General features: G+C 42.3%; 1 protein-coding gene across 10 annotated transcripts in view; it reads left to right on the forward strand.

Annotated features, from left to right (window-relative positions):
• SNAP91 (synaptosome associated protein 91) overlaps positions 1-24,884 on the forward strand; it is a 177,091-nt gene that overhangs the window by 118,016 nt on the left and 34,191 nt on the right. For 9 of the 10 annotated variants that reach the window (XM_075597913.1, XM_075597917.1, XM_075597919.1 and 6 more), the window contains 4 exons: positions 172-242; positions 8,783-8,804; positions 9,860-9,969; positions 13,965-14,065. In XM_075597913.1, the coding sequence (XP_075454028.1) occupies positions 172-242; positions 8,783-8,804; positions 9,860-9,969; positions 13,965-14,065 (304 nt within the window). Of the gene's footprint in view, positions 1-171; positions 243-783; positions 821-8,782; positions 8,805-9,859; positions 9,970-13,964; positions 14,066-24,884 lie in introns of those variants that run through there. The other variant, XM_075597922.1, reaches the window with a different exon arrangement.

Consider the following 24,884-nt stretch of genomic DNA (forward strand, 5'->3'; position numbering starts at 1 on the left):
ATGAATGCCCTGGATTTTAGGGGGGGGGGGAGGGGAGCATGTTTTTGCGTTTTTCAGGGGTGATTAATTGGGGTACAATATAAATCATACCATTCTTGTGGGGTATTTTGTGTTTTTTATTGGTGCGGTCAGAAAATTAAACCTTTTTTGTTTTTCATATTCAATTTGTAGGCTCCCAGCAGTTTAATGGAAACCTTAGAGCAACATTTAAATACACTGGAAGGGAAGAAACCTGGAAACAGGTATGTAAGCATGCATCGTTATGATAGATGAGATGATAGAAGTTTGCAGACATTCTGACACTGCTTGTGGCAACGTCTGGGCAAACACAATGTCTGCTGTTGAGTTCTTTCAGATAGTGTCTGTTTTATACTATATATCAATAAATATGATGTATTTTATAATACATGAATATTAGTTTGTGGTAATTACACAGTAATGTACTAATTTGGGTAATTAATAAACCAGAAATGCCCCAAAGTATATAGCGTTTAGGGTTACGGTCTTCATTGAGAGATTAAAATACACCACACTCTGTTGGGCTGTTTTGATATTTCAACGGTTTATAAACCCTCACTGGTTTTTGGTGTATATATTTATGCCAAAGTGGTTTATGCAGGAGTGCACCCTTTCCTAAAGGATTTTCTTCTCTCCCCTCTCTTAGAGTTGTAATATAGATACATAATGATCTTATACAGTACCATGCACTAATATTTTGACTTGCAATCTTTCAAACTCAATGACAGTCTTCCCTTTATTTTTTTGCTGCTCTGGATTTTTCAGTGAAGGGTATGTACAGATGTAACACTTGGTGTTTCAGTAGATGGGTTTAGAGTTGCATGCACATTACTAGTTCATGCTCATTAAGTACTTATTGTTAGTGGCACAGTAGGATAGTATTGCTTCACTTGCAGTACACAAACATACAGGTTTATATTTGCTTATAAGGGAAGTGATGTGTTTAATGGGTACATCGTGTTAATTGATTAACTTAAAACATTGTCATTTTTTTATTATTACATTTTCTGACCATTTTCGTTTGTTTTCACTTCATTCATTGGAGAAAGGGGCAGCTTTCAGTCTTGTATTCTCTAGTGATAATGTAATCTTGCTTCTGCACACCCCTGCTTATTCAATCACCAACTAGAGAACAGACAGAATGAGGGAGAGAAGTGCATTTATACTGCCCTACATTTCTGGCTGCTATTTTTACAAACACCGCTTGGATAATTTATACTTGGCTGATTTAATCATATGAATAGTTTCTTACCCTTTAATATCTATTTCTGAAATTAGAGAGGGTACAACAACTTACAAAAAATACCCTTTTTATAAAATCATTTTGGTTTTACAACCAGCAGAGAATGCTTGTGACAAATTATTTAATTCTGTGTGTCCGTGGATAGTGAATACTGTATTAGTTTTCTATAATACTGCCTGAGCATACTTTATCACACACAATGCTGTTGATGGCAAATAACACAAAAGAAAATAGCAATGGAAAGATCATCAAGCAACAATGATTTTGTAATGTTTCAAATTAAGTTTTAGACAAACATGAATTCGTAGCGTGGATCAGCATGGATAATCATAGACCGCGTGATTGTGTTACCTTCACAGAAATCTTACATTTAAGTCCTGATAGCCCCTTTAAAGTTAACATTTCGATCTCGGTAACCAGTTAACAGAAAAAACAAGCTACGGCTTCTGTTCAATATGTTCAAAATGAATGGGACTGGAATTTCCTCCATTGCGGAGAAGTGGCCTCACAGCATGTTTAAGGCTAGGTCCCCGGTGCCTGCTGCAGGGACAAGAACCGCCCCTCAATGGGGCCGGGCCCACTACCTACCTTGGCCGCCGTGCTGCGCGGCCAGATTTTTCTGACGACCGTAAAGCTGTCTTCAGAACTGGCGACGGAGCGCTGACCATGCCCCCCGACGGGCACGCGTGTAGCACCGGGGCCGTTGCTTTAGAGGCTGCATGTTTGCCCGTTCATTGCCAGAGGAGCCATCAGAGTATTGCTCTGCAATCTGTTGCGAGGTCTTCTGTCAGCAGGAGCGTTCATTGAATACAATATTGCTTACTTGCCCTTTTTACATAGTTCTAAATAGTAGATGAGGTTGAACAAAGCCATGTTCCATGTGTTAACGTTACACAACCAATACTTATCCTATATTTGTATTTATAATGTATTGATCCAAAGCAAGGCAAACAAAAAACCCCAGTGACACATTCTCCAATGATGTCTCGAAGGGGAAAAATAAATTCCTTTCCTGACTCCAGTATTGACAATCAGATTTCTCCTTGGATCAACATCCTTCGTATGTTTTGTTTGTTTAGTATATCCCTGTATACCTTTTCTATTTCGCAAGATGTCCAACCGTCTTTATTCATTTCATTTTTTTGGATATTTATTGTATCTGCCATTAAAGTGTGTCTGGTTAATGAATTCCAAATTTTAGCTGCCCTTACTGTAAATAACCCTTTCCTTTCATCACATTGTGCAAATGTTCACTACTTTTCTTTATAGACATCTAGTGCAAATACAGCTCAACCCTGTTATAGCGCGGTCCTCGGGGACCACCCGGTCCGTCCACGCTATAACCGGGGTCGCGATAAATAAAAAAAATTAAAAATAAATGGCCGCCGCGCGCCCGATCGGGGGGAGGAGGTGGAGTGAGGCGCCGGCAGCCCTGCACAATCCCCCAGCAGCCACCGTACTTCCCCCAGCAGCCGCACTTCCCCCAACAGCACCCCTGCACCGATATTTTATTTTTCCCCAGCAGCTCTGCACCGATTCTCACCCCCCCAGCAGCAGCCACGCACTGATCTGATCCCGCCCCCCAGCAGCCCCACGATGCCCCCAGCAGCCATGACACCAGGGGGGGGGGGGAGGGTGTAGTGTGTGTGTGTGTGTGTGTGTGTGTGGTGTAGTTAGTGTGTGTAGTGTATGTGCAAACCCCCCCCCCCCCCCCCCCCCCGCCTTTTTTTTTTTTTTTTTTTTTTTTTAAATCGTGGTCCACGCTCAAAACGCGTTATAGCGGCTCACGCTATAACGGGGTTGAACTGTATCTTGTCTTTTTTTTTTAATTTTTGCATTTGGAAATGTGTGCAAAATGTTGAAATCCATTCATGCTAAGTGGGATTGGAGTTAGAATCAATACAATTACGTACAACGTATTACAAATATTTATGCAAATTCCAATTAATCTGTTTTTTGTAGAATTATTACATATTTGCTATTGATTCTATAACAATACATAAAGCGGTTTCGTGTTATTGTGCTAGTTGCCTACCTAATTACTTCAAACAGTAAACAAACCGATTTGTATTTTAGCTGTATTTTTATATCCACTGTTTTTATTTATTGCAAACACTTTTGCTGCCCCGTGTACTAGCAAGATGGTTAGAAATGTGACGGCATTCGAGAAATACCAAAGATGCAGCTATGGTTTTTGTTTGGAACGGTTGTGTGGAAGTTACATTTTGCATAGATGCAGTACTCTGCTATGGCCGATAGATCGCAAGTAAATGCATCAGATTGTCCAGAATAATAATATTGCAAGGGTTCATTTATATTTCTCTCTCCTGTCCCTGCCTGACCTGACAGAGTATGCTCCGCCCATCTGAAGGTAGGACACAGACTTCTGACCTGTTTGTGTCCTTATAAGCCCCTCCTATGCCTGCTTCAGGTCCGTCCTGTGCTGTACGAGGACAATTTTTTTTTTTTCTTCAACAGAACCCCTCTCTGAATCCTCTGGTGGGGAGTACAACCACGGGCTGCCATCGTGCTGCCCTACCTCCACCCAGGACGCACTCTAATGCCCTGTCGGTCTCTCATGCCACCACAGCAGACTAATACATTTCAGCTGGGTAGCAGCGGCAGGCACTCCTTCCCCCGCACCTCCCTCCACACTGTCTCCTCTGCTGAATTCAGAAGCGGAGAGCCTGCATGCTTCCTCCCGTATAGAGCCGCCGTCCTACTCTGCCGTCAGGCGGCACACATGGTTGACGACCACGTCAAGCAAGGATATTTTTGATATGCAGAGGCTCTGTTGACATCATCGGCGTGCGCCAGAAACCGGAGCACCTGCTAAGACCGGAATCTCCTGCACATATGCGAAGCTGTGGATTCACACTGTACTGGAGGTACATTGAGTACAGGGAGGTTATTTCTAGTGATGATTAGTTGCTGGAAAATCTATCGCCCCACTTTTCTACTTCGTTTGTCTGACCTTAATCCCTCCTCCCCGTCTGGAAATAAACCAGAGTATACGTCACTTCCGGTAGGGGGAGGTAAGTAGTAGAATAGTATACTCTCTGACGAAGCGCTGTCTACAGCGTGAAACGCGTAAGAGTGGCTTTTTATTTCTTCTGCACCATGTTGTCTGTTGACCATTAAAAGATTTTTTCATTAAGTACCATACTGTAGCACCGATTTGCCTTTTTCTATTGCACGGCTGTGCTCCATTCTTCCTTCTCCTCGTGGGATCACCAGTCTGCTACATCATGTGAGGCACGCCAACAGATGACACCTATCTAAGACTTTATGTGAGTAATTTCCCCCTTTTTTGGCTCATACGCTATGTGGGATTCTGCTAGGATGATATATACAGGGATCATCATGCTCTAGGGAGGCTGTCTACACAGGAGGATATACAGAGGATTGGTGATTACTTCCTCCATCTGTACCACCTATCAGGATATTTATGCTTACCTCCTTTCAATGAGTTTTTCACCCCTGTTTTTTTCAGCATTTATTTACTCTGTCGTTTGATATTTATTTGGTTCTTCAAGCAAGTTTATTTGATTTATCTGTCTTTGACATTGATTGTCCTATCCATTTGTAGCACCGCCTATATGGAACTTTGTTCTGTGCTTTCTATTTCCTTGAGAACCCTATTTTTGGACCAAAAAATTGTGCTGCTAAATATAAGCATTTAAATTGCATGAGCTGTAGTGTAAGGCTGGAGGTGGGTTACCCAGGCAAATTGTCAGATATGCATCGGGCAAATTGCATTGCAGGAAACCCCTGCGCAGATGTCAGAGCTCTTGAATTGGTTTAAAACCTCCATGGTAGAAACATTCAAAGAAGCCAATGAAGAAGCCCTGCAGAAGTCAAGAAAATGTCCCAGACAAGTCAGATTTTTCTGACCTGGACTTGACACGAGGGTACGTATGTCAAACCGATATCTGAACTCTTCAGATGAAGAAGAGGTCAGAGAATATAAATCAAGCTTTAACCTTGAACATATTGACAAGCTAATTAAAGAAATGGTGTTAAGCCTAGGGTTTACGGAGGAAAAGGAAGACTTAATACCCTGCACAAAATATTTTACGGATCTAAGAGAAAAGCCAGAATCTTGACGCTTCATAAAGTTTTTTTGTTTATTGTTTTTTTTAAAGGATTTAATTGCGAGCGACTGAAAATATCCTGACTGCAAAAACGGATCTATGAATGTCAACAAAAAGTACTTGTTCAGAAAAGAAGGAAGATTGGGAAAATCCTCCTAAAGTGGACCCTGCAGTATCCAGATCACAAGGATCACTATCGCTCTTGAAAATGTGGCATTCTTCAAAGACCCTATGAACAAGAGGATTGATGGCTTACTAAAGAGGCTGTATTCCATATTAGGAGCTTCCGTCAAGCTGATTGTATCAGGTTGTCTATATAAATTGACCATTCCACACTTGTATTACACGGCTCCTGACGAAGCGTAAGCGAAACGCTTAGAGCCGTGATTCGCTGAGAGGAATCGGACGTCCCGACGCCTTACCTGGGGGATGTGGGTACTGGACTGAGGCAGATCGTGAGACTGCTTCATATCCGGAACCGCACAGCTGACATCTCAGGGGACACAGCGGCGTTCGGGTCAGGGCCCTTTTCTCCCTCTTGCTGGTTTTTACCTTTGTAAATGCAAGTGCTTATGTTGCACTTTTTGTGGTGCTATAAAACGTATTTGTGGCCATCTATTCCTGTGTACCATCTTGCATTCTGGGAGAGGCGAAGTGTACCTATCTGGTCAGAGGTATCCAGCATTCAAATACAGGATCCCCAAATGATACACCAATGCCTGTTTTATTTGAGACCATGTGAATTTTGACATCAAAAGATTTTGAATTTTGCAAACTACCCGATTTATTTGCAATATGTATTTTCTTTTTTGCATCCAATGATTCTGTGCTACCCACTTTCCAAAATGGTCAGTTTGTCTAGTAAGAATAATTGAGATCTGGTTTTCCAGTATTCAAGAAGCAATACAAAATCGGGAACATCTCGTCGGAACATCCTGAAAGATTACACTATCATGTCAGTCATGAGATTTTCTCTGCGATGCCTAATTTGACGCAACTAGACAACTTGCCAGATCTGGGCTGCCAATGTTTCATCAGAATAAGCTAATTTCTATCCTCTTTCATGGTAAAGCTCTATTCGGCTCAGAATTTGAGAACATAATCACAAGGATTACAGGGGGAAAAGGTTAATTCCTACCTCAGACAGAAGACGCATGTTCCTGCTTTATCTAATTGTCTGAGATGTCCTTTCAAAACTACTGGCATTCAAATGACCAAGACCCTCAAACTATTTCGAGAGCAGACAATTCAGGCGAGTAATACAACGCTATGCAACAGGCCAATTATCCTTCAAAATGCCCCTTTCTGAGATCCAGCGGAACCCCATCTTCAACATGGTAGTGGTTTGGGACAGGCTAAAGTGGTTCAAGAGGCATGGATCCAATCGACTACCGATCCTTGGGTACTGGAGATCATCAACAATGGCTACGCAATCGTTTCTACAAAAATCCGCACAGTTGATATTCATTCTGTTATCCATACCCAAAATCCACAAAAATTACAAGCACTTAAACGGTGTTTGAAGACTTGTGGAACAAGTGATTTATAGAAGTACCCAAGAGCCAAGAATGTATACGGTTTTACTGTATACTGTTTGATACCAAAAAAGTTGAACACAGGATTCAAAATGACACATTTAGCGATGGAATCAGTCATAAGTACCTTACATTCTGGGAGATTTTTTGGCAGCCGTGTACCAACAAGTATCTATTTCCACACACATACGATTCCTCCAGTTCTGCGTGTTCAATTGACACAACCAATTCACAGCTCTCCCCTTCTGGCCTTGTAACAACTCCTCGAGTGTTAAGAAAATACTAACGGCTCTTGTCGCCCACATCGGGCAGCAACAAATATTTTTAATCTAAGGTCTGTGATATTTTGATGAGGGTCAATTCCAGAGCAAGAGCAAAAAAACAAGTGACATCCATCATTCACATACAGCAGCGCCACACGTATGTTTGATACATGTAAAAAAAACAAAAATAAATAAACTTGCCCCCTCCCAGACGTGCAGCTTTTTGTGAATACACTTCGATACAGTAACAGTGAAGGTACTTACCCGCAGAAAAGATACATCAGTTAAGACATCTATGCAAGGAAATAACGCCTACAACAACCTATGTCACAGCCGCATACTGTATGTCGCTCTTGGGAAAGATGGTGGCCTCTATAGAAACTGTACCCTTGGCTCTATTCCACCTAAGAAAGCTTCAAGCCAACCTTCTGTCCAGATGAAACCAGAATCGGACACCCTTTCAAACCTCTTCATTCAATATCAATCAGATGGTTAACATTGAAAGCTGTATTTCAATGGCAATAACGTCAGCCAGAAGAGTATGCGAACTTGGGGCACTATCCTGTGACCCTCCCTTTTCCATTTTCCACCAGGATAAAGTTGTCTTAAGAACAATACCGTCTTCGCTCAAATAAATTTCACAGTAACCAAGAAATAGTGGGCCCCCTTCTGTCCAAACCCCAAAGGAAGGGAGAATCGGAAGGAAGATTATCTGCACACCTTGGACACTGTGCAAGTGATAAATGCCTATAGCTTCAGAACCGAATCCTCTAGAAGATCCAGGTTTATTCCTCTGGTTTTCGGGTCCGCAGAACAGAAAACCAGCATCCTAGACCGCCATAGCAAGATGGATAAGAAACCTCCATTATACAGACTTTGAAAGCTTATGGGGACGCAGCGCCAATTTATTTGAAGGCTTACTCTACCAGAGCGATAGCAACTTCTTGAGCTATGAAACCAGCATCTGCAGAGCAAATCTGCAAAGCGACAACTTGGTCTTCCCGACATATATTCTCAATACGATCACATCAGCAGAAGCTGCCTTTGAAAGGAATGTCCTGCAGACAGCAGAGTCGCTATCATTTACCCAACCCAATGCTTTCTTAGTGGGAACTGCTTTGGGATATTCCGTCATGTAATGCGCTGACATGGAGGGACACGAGCGAAAACTAACATTTTACCGGTAACTTCTTTTCTCGTGGTCCCTCCATGGCAGCGCATGCCTAGTTCCCACCTCTATTTTCTTTGTGTGCATATTTTTGACGTACATTTTCTTTGCCTTTTTAATATTATTCTTGACTTTTCTTTCAGTGCATAAGTATATAGTTCAGCTGAGCTAGACGTTCAGCTGACCTGAAGCAGGCATAGGAGGGGCTTATAAGACTGCGGACAGGTGAGACGTCCGTGTCCTACATTCAGATGGGCAAAGCCCCCTGATGTCACTCGCTGCCGTGGCGGGACCGGTAGAAACAAAATTATCGGTGGCGTAAAATTTCCGTTTTCTAAAGCATTGCTGAATTCCACCATATTGTTTGTATTTGCCAGTTACAGAAATAGAATTTGTAAGTTAAGTGCTTTTTTTAAATCATTATTGTGTGACGTAAATGTGTTTGTTACTTGTGGTTTCAGGTCTGAGTCTCCACTGGGCAAGGTAATTGAGGTTTTTTTCCCCCTCTTTCTACCCCTCATACAGTCTCTCTCTCACAAAATGGCTGCATTTTTTATTTTTTGCATGACCTATATGCGATTATACTGTTTACCCATAATAATGTACATTAATCTGGTGCAATGCTTGAGGGGTGTCACTTTAGAAAATGGTAATTCTGTCCTGAATAGGGATTTCTGCCGGGTCGTCACCCCATTTACTAATACATGGCTTCCTGAACCCCAGCTCCTGATACTTGGGCCTAGTTCAGGCTGCACACATGCTGCTATGCTTTAGTAAGTTATATTTTAAGAGGAATTATAGATCGCAGGCACGTTTCTTGGAATTCTTCTGAGCATTGACACTAATCGGCCTCATCTAAAAGTGAGACGATACAAAACTTTGATTTAGACTCAGAACAGAAATGTGCTGCAATGCTCCATGTTAAAATGGATTTGAAGCAAAAGATGACACTTGGCTCATTTGCATGTACTTTCCTAGAATCCCTGGCTGTGCACTGGAAGCAATGTTTGCTAGGAGATAATGGTGAAAAGCAGGTTTGCAGACCTGTCCAGTACATGGTGATATGTGAATGTGCTCACAAGTGTTATTTAATTGTCTTGGTACTGAAATGTAAATTAGAACTGCATTTTAGTGAATACACAAAAGCTGATGGTGAATGATATTCAGGTTTCCAGGAATGTGAATTAGACAATTTGATGGTGACGACTATGGCTAAGCTCATAGTGCCGGCGACGCGAAGGTAAGGCTACGGTTGCTGGAAAAATCAAATAGAGAAGACTTCCAGTGATCGCGACCAATCCGTCGCTCCATCGCGTCATGCTTACTATAAGCGCACGCGACGGCGGCAATGCATTTGTTTTGTCATGGCACTGCCGCCATCGCCGGCACTAAGTGCAGCCCAAGTTGGTTTTAAAACACGCTCTTGTAATTTTTTGGGTGTAATTGTAACTGCACGTTTATTTTCATCATGAGGAGAAATATATTTTATACATTTGTAACCAGTTGCTTAAAATGATAATTTGTTATACATTTCTTAGGCTTCTCCTGTTACAACAGCTACATCTCCTAATACGACCCCATCAAAAAGTATTGACACCTCTCCACCCCTCGATCTTTTTGCAACTTCAAGTACAGCGTCTGCAGTGTGGTGAGTCTTAGAAATCTAGACCTGTATCATCTGGTTCTGAGTAAATTACTCAGACATTGTGTAAAGGTGAAATTATTGTGTGGTTTATTATAATATTTAAGCTGCAATCCTTTCTACGCTTAAGGGGGGGAAAAATGTATAAACTTTATTGCACTTTTTGAAATTGCTGAGAGAACTAGCAAACGGGGAGAATGACGCAACTAGAGGATTCTGGGAGATGAAATAGCAACCATAGTTTCCTGATATAGGAATATATATATCAAGTGGATTTTGATTGTCTATGAAAGAAAAACTAGGGTAGTTCTTGTAACATGTCACTTTTATTTGATATGTGCAGCTCACAGCTGATTGGGGAGGGAGGGAATGTAACTTTAACCATTGGAGATCATATTGTATGTATGTCTTTATTTACATACTGTAGCGCCATTAGTGTACATAGTGCTTCACAGTAGTAATACATGTGACAATCATATAAATAACAAATAATACAAATAACCGCTCATGGGAATAAGTGCTTCAGACACACTGTAAGAGTAACATTTCTGAAGAGGAGTGTGTCTTACGGTGGGTCTTAAAGGTGGATAGAGAGGGTGCTAGTCAGGTACTGAGGGGAAGGGCATTCCAGAGGTGTGGGGCAGTCGGTGAGAGAGGTTTAAGGCGGGAGAGGGCTTTAGATACAAAGGGTCTAGAGAGAAAACATCCTTGAGCAGAACGCAAGAGTCGGTATGGAGCACAGCGAGAAATTAGGGCTGAGATGTAAGGAGGGGCAGAAGAGTGTAAAGCTTTAAAAGTGAGGAGGAGAATTTGGTGCGAGATGCGGGATTTGATGGGAAGCCAGGAGAGGGATTTGAGCAGGGGAGATGCCGAGACAGATTTAGGAAAGAGTAGAGTGATTCTGGCAGCAGCATTTAGGATAGATTGCAGGGGAGACGGGTGAGAGGCAGGAAGGCCGGACAGCAGGAGGTTACAGTAATCGAGACGGGAGAGAATGAGGACCTGAGTCAGAGTTTTAGCAGTCGAGCAACAGAGGAAAGGGTGTTTCTTTGTGATATTGCAGAGGAAAAAGCAACAGGTTTTAGAAACGTTTTGAATGTGAGAGGAGTCAAGCGTGACCCCCTAGGCCGTGTGCTTGGGCTACTGGGTGAATGATGGTTTTTCCAACAGTAATATGGAAGGAGGTAGTATTGTAGCGTCGGGTTTGGGAGGATGTATGAGGAGCTCGGTTTTTGCCATGTTAAGTTTGTCGGCGTAGGGCCATTAGAAAGTAAAACTAAAAGGCACCAAAACACTTTAATATTTTCATTAGTCATATTACAAATGAGTTGCAGGGGAAAGTATACCTTTTTGTAGAAGATGACTCCACGGGGTATACACAATGTGCCGAATGATTTAGGTAGACTGAAAGAATGGGGTGTGGCAACTATAATTCAATGCCAAAAAGTACAAAATAATGCACTTGGGTCCAAAAGCAGAATACATGATTAATGGCACAATATCAACTACTATAGAGGAAAGGATCCTGGTTTCCCTTATTTCAGCTGACCTATAATTAGGCGAGTAATGTAACAAAGCTATTCGGAAATCAAATTACGCCACGTTGCCATGGTGACGCGTCGTCGAAGACTAGGTAAGTGAATTTGCAGAGGCCTCACGCAATCCCCCGGCATTAATTTAAAGGCCTTGGGTGAAAAGCTCGGGGCTTCTGCAACCGCCACACACCTGCTATGGGGTACTAGCAGCAGAAATAGAGGTTTGCTGATGCCACTTTATAGATCATTGGTGAGACCTCAACTCTTCAGACCATATCTCTGGATGGATGTAAATAAATTGGAGATTGTGCAAGAAAGGGCTACTAAAATGGTGCATGATCTACAGCATAGAAAAGATTACATGGCCTTAATATGTACAGCTTGGAGTAGAGGTGGGATGGATAGAGACTTACAAATATATGAAGGAATTGAGCAAAGTACAGGAGGGAAGCATATTCCAAAGAAAGAGGAGTGCTAGAACGAGCTATTTCTCGGACGGTGGAGGGTGACGGGCTAAGGGGAAATGTGAAGAAGTACTACGTCATGGAAAGGGTGGTAATTTCATGGAGCAGCCTCTCAAAAGATGAGGTAGGAGCTAATATAGTACAGGATTTCAGACATTCTTGGGATAGGCAGAAGTTTATCCTAAATACAAAAGAAAATCAAGGATCACATGGGGTCGGAGGTTTTACAGCAGATGGGAAAATGGGCAGACTTGGCGGGCCAAGCGGTTCTTATCTGCCGTCGCATTCTGTGTTTCTGTGATTGTCTTCACTGAGATGGAAATCAAATTTCTAGTTACAGACTTTCTATCTCCTTTCTTTCTTTGTATCTTTTTTTTGTATCTTCTTTTCTTTCTTTGCATCTTCCTTTCTTTCTTCCTTTCTTTCTTTTTTTCTTTCTTCCTTTCTTCCTTTCTTTCTTTCTTCCTTTCTTCCTTCCTTTCTTTCTTTCTTTCTTTCTTTCTTTCTTTCTTTCTTTTTCTCAGTGGTTTTCTACCCAGGTGTCACAACAATGGGTTAAGGGTGTCAAAAAAAAACCTCTGTAATCAGTGAAAGGAAAATTGGAAGGATGACCATGAATAAAACCCTTAGGTTTTTAGAAATGAGAATAAAATGTAACTTTTTTTTTTTAAGTAAAAAGAAACCGAAAAATGTAAAAACATTTATAATGGCTTTAAGAAGTGGTGATTAAAATAAGAGTTTCAAATTTTTTCACCGTGAGTTGTGGTTGTTGCCATACAAAAAAATTCTGAGTCTCTGCGCTGAAGAGCAAGATGTTCTAGTGTGTATACAGATGAAGACTCCGGCTGTGGTTTACCCTCCAGGAATGCTGCCCGCGGGGGAATTTGTAACTCTTGCGCTTTCCCCCACGATGGCTTGTAAAAAGCTGGATGAAGCGCTTTGTGTGCACTATGCATTCCCGTGCGGGACACTCAAGGAGGGCAAGTCACAACCGGAGATCTCATCTGTAGCATGTGGGAGGCATGTACTAAAGGTCGTCACTAAACATTGAATTGACAAAGAATCCCAACAACTGGTTTCTAAAAACAGCTGGCGGAAGGGCCACGATGAACATTACAAAAAACTTGTGTATGCTGCATATAATCTAATGTCCTTTTTTTAATGTTTCAGTGGGACTCCTAGAATTCACATTTGGTCAATATACAGAAGCAGTTATTCAGAGAGAGAAAATAGCTGCTATTTCATACATGAGAAACATATCAGTCACTAACAGATGTCTCTGGACTGTTATAGCATAAAATGTATTCTTTGTAGATGCTAAAGGTGACCCTTTAACCATTTGCTGACAGAGGGGCCTGCCATGTATTGCTTTGCAGTTCATTGTGCTCTGGCATTGTATGGTATTCATTTGAGTATCATAGATTGCACCTTTTTTAGCACGATTTCTGCAGGCATTTATTGCTGGGATTTATACAGTCCTGAAGGAGTGACTTAAGTGGCACAGAAAGCATGCTTTTGTAGATGTTAACCTATACAGTTATTTTCTACGGTGCCATTTTAAATATTCTCTGTAGCTGTATAAAACATGTATGGAAATGGGTTATCGTAGTGTAGGTTGTAGTCACAGAATGCTTGTTCTGTTATGTGTCACTTGACCCTATTATAAATTTCAGCCTAATAATTAGAATAATGAACTGTGCGGTAAACACTGATGCCCCTAAATAACAGGAATATTAATACAATGTCTTCAGTGTGTCTAATATAGGGGAAAATAAGGCCACATTTGGTAGTCCTATGTGTCTGTGTAATCTGTACTTTCCAGATAGAATTAATCAAATGTAATTACATCAATCTCGTAGCAAAAAATAAAACATTTGAAATTAAGTTGGAAATGTATTGCTGCTTGATACCTTCTGCGTGGATGAATGCAGATTAAATCATCAACATGCACTGCATGCTTAGGACAGGGAATAATTAATTATTTTTTCTCTCTCTCTTACAGTTCAACGAAACTGTCCAATGATCTTCTAGATTTGCAGCCAGACTTCAGCAGTACTGCACAGTCTGCCCCTGCGGCTCCTGCAGGAGCCAGTGCGTGGGGAGGTAAGTCTTTGTGTTCCAAACACTTTGCTTCCCACCTGCTGTATCTTACCCATTTATTCATTTGATACTTTAGAAAGCTGTACTTTAAGCCTTAAACTTGCTGTGTTGACAAAACTGTAATTTATTATTATTATTACTGTGTGCTTTGTTTGCATAAAAATGTGTTGCACCCATTTCTGTTAAAATTCCAGTTAACAATGTTGGTTAGGGAAAACCAAACCAATGTACCCGCTCTATAATAACAGATGTATTAATCAATTTGTATGATATTTTTCTAAGAAAATGTTTTAACTCCAACAGTTCTGCAAAATTGGTTATTATAGTCTAGTTCAGTGAGGGTTTTTTTTTTCCACATCTTTATTAGTGATGCATATTTCTTGCAAACATTGACTTTTTGGGTACAGTAGAAAAATAGTGTTTGTACACTTACATTGTTTTATAATCTACATTTCCCGTTTATATCGAAGCAAATGCGTGGGTGGGATTGGTGCAGCTCCGCCTGTTATAATTTCTGTGTTGGTATTCACTTATCGGATTGGGTTCAGAATTGTTTTGTAGATAGAATAGGTCTAGTTTGGGGTCTTATATTGGCTGATTTTGTGGTCTAACGGAGCTGCGTCCTCCCATTGTATCATTTACATTTTTCTCTAATTTTCTGTTTTGATCTAATTTAGTTGCATAACCTTCTGTCTGTAATGCTCTTGATTTATTTTGCCGATAATCTATTTTTTTTTTACTTAATCTATTTTATAAAAAACAAAAAAAAAAACAAACTACTAACTTAACATGTTGGTACAATATTTCACATCTGATTCAGATAACATCCCAGGCGTGAGCCATATTTATCGATCCTATTCAGTGTTTTTTGACTTTTTTTTTTGATAAGGAACCTTTTTATATTGTGAAATTCTCCGGAACCCCAACCCTCTCTAATAGCGTGTCTGAGATCAGATGCATTGTAAGGAACCCCAACCCTCTCTAATAACACGTCTGAGATCAGATGCTTTGTAAGGAACCCCAACCCTCTCTAATAGCACGTCTGAGATCAGATGCTTTGTAAGGAACCCCAACCCTCTCTAATAGCGTGTCTGAGATCAGATGCATTGTAAGGAACCCCAACCCTCTCTAATAACACGTCTGAGATCAGATGCTTTGTAAGGAACCCCAACCCTCTCTAATAGCACGTCTGAGATCAGATGCTTTGTAAGGAACCCCAACCCTCTCTAATAGCGCGTCTGAGATCAGATGCTTTGTAAATTCTTCTGTCTTTGCAATTTTCAGGTAATTCGAAAATTGTACCAGTGATGCCCAAGGGTTCCTAGGAACCCCTGTTGAAAAACATTGGTCTAGTTCGTATATTAAGTAGCATATACATTTTCCTGATCACCCTGGCAGTGGGCACCATTGGGTTAATCCCTTCTCACTCTAGGTAGGACAGGAAATAGACTTTTGCAGGTAGGCCATATAAGGCCCCTCCCTCTACCTGCACCTTAGTCTTTTTCCTGTCCTCACAGCTAGGAGTAGGATTTTTTATTTTCTAACAGGACTCACCTACTGCACCTTGTGCAGATATCCAGGGTCTCAGCCTCTCTGCCCTGAAGCTCCGGTCGACGCGCCCTACGGGTGGCAAGACGGAGACCCCTTAGAGTCGGGGGAGACCCTGGAGCAGCTGCAGCCGCGGGCGGGGAAGCTTAGGTGCAAAGCCCAGGACCAATCGAAGGCGCACAGCAGCTGCAGCTGGGAGCCGTGGAGGCCCAGACTCACCGCATTAGCGTCTTGTACGCTGCGGTAAAGTACCCAGCAGCCCGCTACACGCAGAGGGGGGAGCAGCCATAGCTGCGAGCGGAGGAAGGCTCAATTGACCGCGCAAACGTCTGGGACGCGGCGGTGAACTACCCCAGGAACTCTGCTGCGAACCGAAGGAGGTTCATATTGACCGCGTGAGTATCTGAAATACTGCGGTAAAAGGGTACAGTGCACGCGGCCGCTCGGGAGCGCGCGCGTCACGGCAGGCCGGCAGATACGTGCACAGACACGCGAGCCGTGCACGAGCACTTGATGACGTCAGAGAAGCGACGACCGCACTGTGTGTATGTGTGAGTGAGAGCTGCAGCATGGAACGCTCAGCAGGGAGAAGCCAAGTGCTGGATATGGATTCAAAGGAAACACCCAAAACTTCAGTTCCCAAGACTAGGTGAGTCCTTAGTTTTAGTTCTACATGGGAAAGAGAGATGGTATATTTACATTAGGGTGTATGTTTAGTATTTATTTTGTTTTTATAATTTAGTTCGGTCGTTACCCTCCCAGAAGCAGAATCTTCAAAAGGGACAGGGGAATCCCTGCAACATAAAAGAAAGGTTGCTAAAAAAACGAAATGGTGTTCAGCTTGTGAGAAACCAGCTCTAATAGGGAAGAAATTATGTAAAGATTGTCTTAAGACAGCAGCAGGTGATGCCAATGAACAGATGAGCACTTTCCTTGTATTGATGAAGGAGACAGTTAAACAGAGTGTGGATGAAGCAGTCCAGCAAGCTGTTAACCCTACGCAAAAAAGATCTAGATCCCAAACCAGTCTGGATAGGGGGAAAGGTTTTTTCGGCAGATGAGTCTGAAATTGATTGCTTTCAAGTATCAGAGGGAGATATGGATTCATCAGATCAAGATATTCAGGAGGAAGAATCTGAATTTGATGTAGAAATGGTGGATCCACTTATCAAGGCCATGAGACAGGCGTTAGAACTAGAGGACACCGAGGAGTTAACCCACAAGAAAGATGAACTTTTTGGGGCAAGACAAAGAAAGGGTAGAGTTTTTCCTATCCACCAAGTGATTAAAGACCTCATTCAGGTGGAATTGGCTCGACCAGACGCCAAAATATTTGCGCCTAAAAGATTTGGGAAGATGTATCCATTCCCGCAAGAAGAAGTAAAAAATTGGGAGGTTAGCCCAAAGGTGGATACTGCTATTTCCAGAATAGTAAAAAAAGACCACAATCCCAATAGAGGAAGCGGCGTCACTAAAGGACGCTATGGATAAAAGGATGGATTATGTATTGAAAAAAGCATATGTTACCGCAGGAACAGCCTACAAACCAGCCACAGCAACTACGTCAACAGCAAGGGCTATGCGAGTGTGGATTGCCAACATTGAAGAGGCAATAGACAAAGGCGTAAAAAGAAGTGCTATTCTTAAAGCACTGTCAGAAGTAAAATGGGCAACAGATTACATAGCGGAAGCCTCATTGGATGCAGTAAAATTAGCTGCCAAATCTATGGCGCTGGCGGTATCAGCAAGAAGGGCTTTATGGCTCAGACAGTGGATGGCTGACACAGCATCAAAGAACACTTTGTGTGCATTACCATTTGAAGGTGAATTCCTCTTCGGCAGCAAACTAGATGCAATAATAACAAAAGCATCAGGAGGGAAGAACACTTTTTTACCTCAGGAATACAGAGCCAGAAGATTCGGCTTCCAACAGACTAATAGAAATCAGTATAAAGAAGCAAAGGCATATAGGCCTGGTAGGTCTTTTCCAAGGCAAACAACATGGAGAGGTGGCCAGAATCGGCTTTTTTGTGGCCCCAGAGGAAGAGGATCATTCACAAAGAATAAATCCACATGAAGGTCAGAGGGCCCAGCAGTTGTCCGTAGGAGGGCGGCTGAGACAGTTTTCTGCAACATGGGCCCAAACAATACAGGACGAGTGGGTATTACAGACCATTCGTCAAGGATACAGTATAGAATTCAGGGAGATACCAAGAAGGAATATGGGCGTAATAACATGGATACAGTCCAAAGAGAAAAAAAGACAGATGCATTCGGCTTTAAAGAAATTATTACAAGCAGAAGTAATAAAGAAGGTACCTCAGGAAGACAGAGGAAACGGAATTTATTCCAGGATTTTTCTAGTAAAAAAACCTACAGGGGATTACAGAGCAATCCTAGACCTAAGAAGGGTAAATTCATTCTTGAAGATAAGAAAATTCAAGATGGTGTCTTTGAATCTGATTATTCAGGAGGTACAACCAGGAGACTGGATGGTGGCGATAGACTTAAAAGACGCTTATCTACATGTGCCCATAGCAAAGGGACATCAAAGATTCCTAAGGCTTGCAGTAAATCAAGATCATTATCAGTACACAGCACTGCCATTTGGTCTGGCTACTTCCCCAAGGTCGTTTACAAAGGTTCTAGCCCCTCTAGTGGCAGAAATGAGAGAAAGGGGGGTAGAAATATACCCTTACCTGGACGACATCCTGGTAAAATCAAAGGATTTGGAGAAATTCCAACAAGACCAAAAAATGGTAATTTTCCTTCCTAGAACATCACGGTTGGTTAATAAACAGAGACAAGAGCCATCTCGTACCTACTCAGCTGTTAAGATTTCTGGGCGTAGAATTCGATACAGAAAAAGGAGAAGTGAGACTACCAAGGCAAGACATAGCCGTACAAACAAGGAAGCTCAGGGAAGCTACCAGGACTTCAGCAGAAGAATGCATGAAACTCCTAGGGAAATTCGCTTCAACATTAAGCGTCACAAAATGGGCAGCACTACATATGAGACCACTGCAAAACAATTTTCTACAACAATGGAACGGGAATCACAAAGACACAAGACAAAGAATCTTGTTACAACCACACACAAAACAGGAGTTAAAGTGGTGGGAAGATACCCGAAACCTGGAGAAAGGGAAAACGCTACAACCAGTACACTGGTTAAAAATTACAACAGATGCGAGCAAAACAGGTTGGGGGGCCCAGATGGGAGAAAAGGTGGTGCAAGGAGCCTGGGGAAATCAGGAGAAGCACCTGCCATCAAATCTACTGGAATTAAAAGCAGTACAAAGGGCCCTAGAAGCTTTCCAAGACCAGATAAGAGGTGGCTGTATAAAGATAGAATCAGACAACAGGTCAGTTGTCAAGTATATAGCCAAACAAGGAGGAACCAGGAGCAGAAAGCTGATGAACCTCACAGCAGAAATACTCTTTTGGGCAGAGTGCCACTTGTCGGATATTACAGCCATACATATCCCAGGACTAGAAAATGTCACAGCAGACTTTCTAAGTCGGAACATCATACACCCAGGAGAATGGGCATTAGATCCAGAAGTATTTCAAGAACTGGTAGAGCGATGGGGTCAACCAGACATAGATCTCATGGCGACACACCAGAATCGCAAAGTAAGGAACTACTGTGCCAGACAGTTTCATCCAAGCGCACAAGCTACAGATGCTCTCAGTCTCAAATGGGACTTCAAGTTGGGATACCTGTTCCCTCCAATTCCTCTAATTCCGAAAGCAATCAGGAAAATCAGGGAAGACAGAGCAGAGGTGATATTCATAGCACCATACTGGCCAAGAAGGCTTTGGTTTACACACTTGGTAAATATGGCAGTAGATACACCATGGCACATACCAGATCGCAAAGGGTTGATGCGACAAGGGCCAATATGTCATCCGAATGCCAAACAATGGGCTTTGAAGGCATGGCGATTGAGCGGGAAACATTGAGACTGAAAGGTTGTTCAGACAAAACAATTCAAACCCTGTTACAAGCAAGGAAAAGTTCCACATCAAGAGTATACCATAGAATCTGGCTTTGCTTTTGTGATTGGTGTGAAAAAGAGAAAGAAAATTTCCTTTCACCAAGAATTGTATCTATAGTGGAGTTCCTGCATAAAGGATTTGAGAAAGGTCTCAGTCTCAGCTCATTGAAAGTACAGGTGTCTGCACTATCAGCTTTGTTGGAAAGAAATCTGGCAATGGAAAGATTGATGATCAGGTTTTTTCAAGCAGTTAAAAGGTTAAAACCTCAAATCAAGAACAGGGTACCTACATGGGACTTGTCTCTAGTGTTGGATGTATTAACAGCAGCTCCGTTTGAACCTATACAGGAGATAGGCCTAAAATGGTTGTCATGGAAAATGGTGTTTCTGATAGCAATCACCTCAGCAAGGAGAGTGGGAGAACTACAGGCTCTATCTACCAAGGAACCATTCCTAGTCATACATCAAGACAAGGCAGTTCTTAGACCAGTACATCAATTCCTGCCAAAGGTGGTATCACAGTTCCACATGAATCAAGAAATTGTGATTCCGTCATTTTGTCCAGAACCAAAAAATAAGAAAGAAGAAAGACTACACAAGTTACACGTGGTAAGATGTCTTAAAGTGTACCTAGAAAGGATGAGAGATATCAGAAAGTCAGACAAATTATTCATCATTCCAGAGGGACCAATGAAAGGACAAGCAGCATCAAAGACAACAATTTCCCAGTGGATTGTGTCTTGTATTAAAAAAGCTTATGAAAGCAAAGGACAAGATAAACCTTTGAACGTTAAAGCTCATTCTACAAGGGCCATGGCTACTTCATGGGCATTTAAGGCCCAGGCTACACCCGGACAAATATGCAAAGCAGCTGTCTGGTCCTCATTCAATACATTCTTGAAATACTACAGACTAGACGTACAATCTTAAGCTGACGCAAGCTTTGGGCGTAGAGTGTTAGAAACTGTAGTGAAATAAAGTGTAAAGTGTATTAATAAAGGTCAAACTGATAAGGCATTAAACTGGTGTTGTCTATTCTGATGTATCCCTCCCTAAAATTTGCACTGCTTGGGTATGTCCCAATGGTGCCCACTGCCAGGGTGATTAGGAAAGGAGAAAATTTAAACAACTTACCGTAATTTTCTTTTCCTGGAACCATGGCAGTGGGCACATAGTTACCCTCCCTATGTATGTCTAATGCCTATCAGTTATATTTTTCAGCTATGGAAGAATCGTAAGACTAAGGTGCAGGTAGAGGGAGGGGCCTTATATGGCCTACCTGCAAAAGTCTATTTCCTGTCCTACCTAGAGTGAGAAGGGATTAACCCAATGGTGCCCACTGCCATGGTTCCAGGAAAAGAAAATTACGGTAAGTTGTTTAAATTTTCTCCTTTCTCACCCATTTTCAGACACATTACATATTAGGACTGAGGAAATATTGACTGAAGATTATGTACCATTGCACTATGAAGCTACATACTCTTAAAAAAAAAAAAAAATGTTTCCACAGTAGATCTACAAAGTGCTTTGCTCTTGACTTCTGCAGCTCGATGCATTGCTGATGGAGACATTGGGATGTTTTAGTTTGAGGATACAGATAAAAAATTTTTTTAAAGTTGTGTTAATACTAGGGTGCTACATGCTGCTATTGCTACTAAACACTACATGAGAAACCTTATTTGAGATTATTTGTATTACTGACATTCAATCTGTGTGTTTATGTATACTGTATACAGATGTGGCAAAGCTGCATTTTGCTGGCATTGAGATAGGGTGCCCCAGTGCCAAAGGATTAACACTGGGGGTGGTCAGATCCGGAAGCATGGACAATGTGGCGTGAGGGACAGTCAACTGATGCTCTTTATTGATGACTAATGGATTTTTGCTGATATACAAGTGTAACCCTCCTTACCTGGCTCCAAAGGAGTTTACATCATATTGAGCACTGCCATGTATACAGTCAATCTATCATACCTTTTTAGGGTGCTGGGTAGGTGCAGGCTGGGTGTGGAAGATTGATTGTAGGAAGGATGGGCCCCAGGAGCTTCTATAAACCAAGTGCTTTATTGGAAATCCGTTACTAATGCTTCAGACATTGACATACTTCATACTTCACTGATAACACGTGGCAAATATTAATATTCAGGACTTCCCTTTTGTATCTCTCACACTTATGCTTTGGAGGTACTTGGCTTGTTACCCGCAGTAAGTGTTAAATTGTCAGTCTCTTGCATAGTTGGTGATGCCCCATGTTAAATGGACCTCTCTCTTGAATACACTTCAGGCTGCTGAATTAGGAACCTGCAACTGTTTGGTCAGGATTGCAGAAGGGACCTTCCGATTGGGCTGATCCAAACACAGTCCGGAGTTACGAACACTGAAAGCATGCTTCCTCCCGTTCAATAGTGAGAACAATCTTGGACCCATACTACCAGCGCTTAATTAAAGGGGCACGTTCCTAAACGGAAAACAAAAGGGTGATAGGACGCATCTTAATAAACTAATCTATACACTGAAACCTATATACAGGACTCACATTGAGGATCCCAGGAGAACTCTGAGGAACCTGTTTCTAGAACATTGGACGGCACTATATATGCACTATCTCCCTATAGTGACATCACTGGTCACAAGTCATACAGGGAAGTGGCAATCCCTTCTGCACAGTCATCCTACATCACATGTTAGGAAAGGCAGTAACCTGAATGAGCCCACACAGTTAACCGATTAAGGCTGTTAACACCTTAACTGAAATAGTAGTCCCAAAGGGGAGCTACACAAGGAACACAAATGTCCTTTTTGTGTGAAAAATCAAGACCTTTTAAATATGGGTGTAAACTGAAATAGGTCTATGACAACAGGTGACAACGAAATGGGCCAGAAGACCCAGCACAGAATCAGGAGGAAAAGGCAAAACATGCACACATTTTGTTTTCTGAAAGATGGTGTGTGCAACAGTCCACAATATGTCTGAACCACACATGCACCAAACTGATGGAAACAATGTACCTGTGACGGTGCTCGTCTCGAATCAGGAGGCGGACTCGCAGGACTGAGGAAGGAATGCAGAATAACCGACCAGAGCCCAGGGAGAGAGTCCTGTAAGAGTATTCATAGTCTGTAAGCAGGCAGGGGTCAGGGCTAGCGGCAGTGGTGCGGAGTCCAGGCAAAAGGTATGGGCTGGCGGGAGAGGTGCAGAGTCCAGGCGACAGGCAAAGGTCAGGCTGGTGGAAGGCAGCGAGGTCGGGGTCACGGTCCGGGGTCAGCAACAGGGATTCCAAATAGGCGAAGGGGTAATGTGTGACAGCGAAGATCAAACGGAGCTGCAGCAAACAGGACTTTGCTCGGTGACTCCCACCAGGAACTGCAGCCTTATAGAGCAGACTGCCAGTACCCAAAATGGCCACAGTGAGCAGAAAGGCCAGGAGAGACAGAAAACCTGGATCCTAGTGAAAACCCGGCACGGATCAAGCAGAATCCTTACAGTACCACACCAAATTATACATACAGGTGCGCCGACGAGTATTCTAAAACTTGCCTTAGACTTGCCTTGGAAAATCTGGGGACATCACCAACAAGATCTGGGTACATGCTGGAAACATTTCAGTGACATTTCTGCAGAGACTAATGGCCCATTGGATTAACAGAGCAGGGGTCCTTGGCAGTCCCATTCAGTTTGAATGGGACTGCCAGGGACCCCCGCTGTTAATCCAATGGGCCATTAGTCTGTCTGCAGAAATGTCAGGGAAGTTTTGCAGTATGTACCCAGCATGTACCTGGATCTTGTTGGTGATGTCCCCAGATTTGTTTTAGAATACTCGTCGGCGCTACAGTATAGGATAATAAAGTAACAATATTGTGATTGTAGTAAGAATAGTGACACTATATAAATTAAGGTACATTCGGATTCGACCATGAAGCAACTGATGCTGAATAGCGTGAAAAAAAGGTCCGTAGAATCGGAGAGTAATACTCTAAAATCCAAACCAACATTGCACTGAAACAGGAAACCTATGTAATATGACAAAAGGCAGCAACAACTGGGTACTCAGTCTAAGGTACTGAGGTGACTGTGGCCCAAGCATATCCAAAGCAGACTAGGAGTAATATAACTCCTCTAGACAACAGTCCACAGTTGCTACCACGCTGCAAAGTCAAAAGGGCTGTCAAGATACATGGAAAACCATGTCCAATGCAGTATAGCTGTAGTGGTCTAGTCCATATTCAGCCTTGGTTGGTGGATGTTTAGATAACAAAAAATAGAGTGACAACGTCACGGCTCGGGATCAAGAAAGTAGGGTCATCTTTGGATATCTTGACGAGGGGGGGGAAAGATATGACCCTGCGATGGTTGAACATGTGCAATATCTGCATCATAAGATCTTTCTGGGCTGTAGTCTTTCAATAATTATTAAACTTCCTTGTGTTGTGTCCCTGGAGAGGTAATCTTCATCCTCCTCTTGAATAGCTGATAGACATGTACAGACATACCCCGCATTAACGTACGCAATGGGACCGGAGCATGTATGTAAAGCGAAAATGTACTTAAAGTGAAGCACTACCTTTTCCCCACTTATCGATGCATGTACTGTACTGCAATCGTCATATACGTGCATAAGTGATGTAAATAACACATTTGTAACAGGCTCTATAGTCTCCCCGCTTGCGCAAAGCTTCGGTACAGGTAGGGAGCCGGTATTGCTGTTCAGGATGTGCTGACAGGCGCATACATGAGCTGCCGTTTGCCTATTGGGCGACATGTCCTTACTCGCGAGTGTACTTAAAGTGAGTGTCCTTAAAGCGGGGTATGTCTGTAAAGAGGTAATGTAACCACTGTAGGCAAACTCACTGCAGTGTTTCATACACAAAGCTCATGAAAATCTATGCATCTAATGCAGTGTTGAACTCCAGCCCGGGTTAGTTAAACGTTGATATACAATGGCACCCTGGTGAATTCACTGGGCAATACATGGTTTTTGTCTAGATGAAGGGGGTTGGAGATATTTCTGGGACAGTTAAACATGTACTGTACTTTCAGTGCAAACACTTCCTAAAGCCATTCCAGTACAGGGCAAAAATTAAGTAGAACAATCAACTAATGAATTTATAAAATCCTTGGAGGTCTATGTATCAAGAACTCAATGTAGTGCAAAGAAGTATTTTTGTTGCAGGTCATGCTGAAAAATACTTGACAGGCAGTGTCTATTCAATAATCTAATATGTGCATTGATCTGCAACAAGATGAGGGCTTTGCAGAGCCAGCGGGAGGAACA

Source organism: Ascaphus truei, chromosome 4, assembly GCF_040206685.1.
Source record: "Ascaphus truei isolate aAscTru1 chromosome 4, aAscTru1.hap1, whole genome shotgun sequence".
In the NCBI taxonomy this organism is placed as follows: domain Eukaryota; kingdom Metazoa; phylum Chordata; class Amphibia; order Anura; family Ascaphidae; genus Ascaphus; species Ascaphus truei.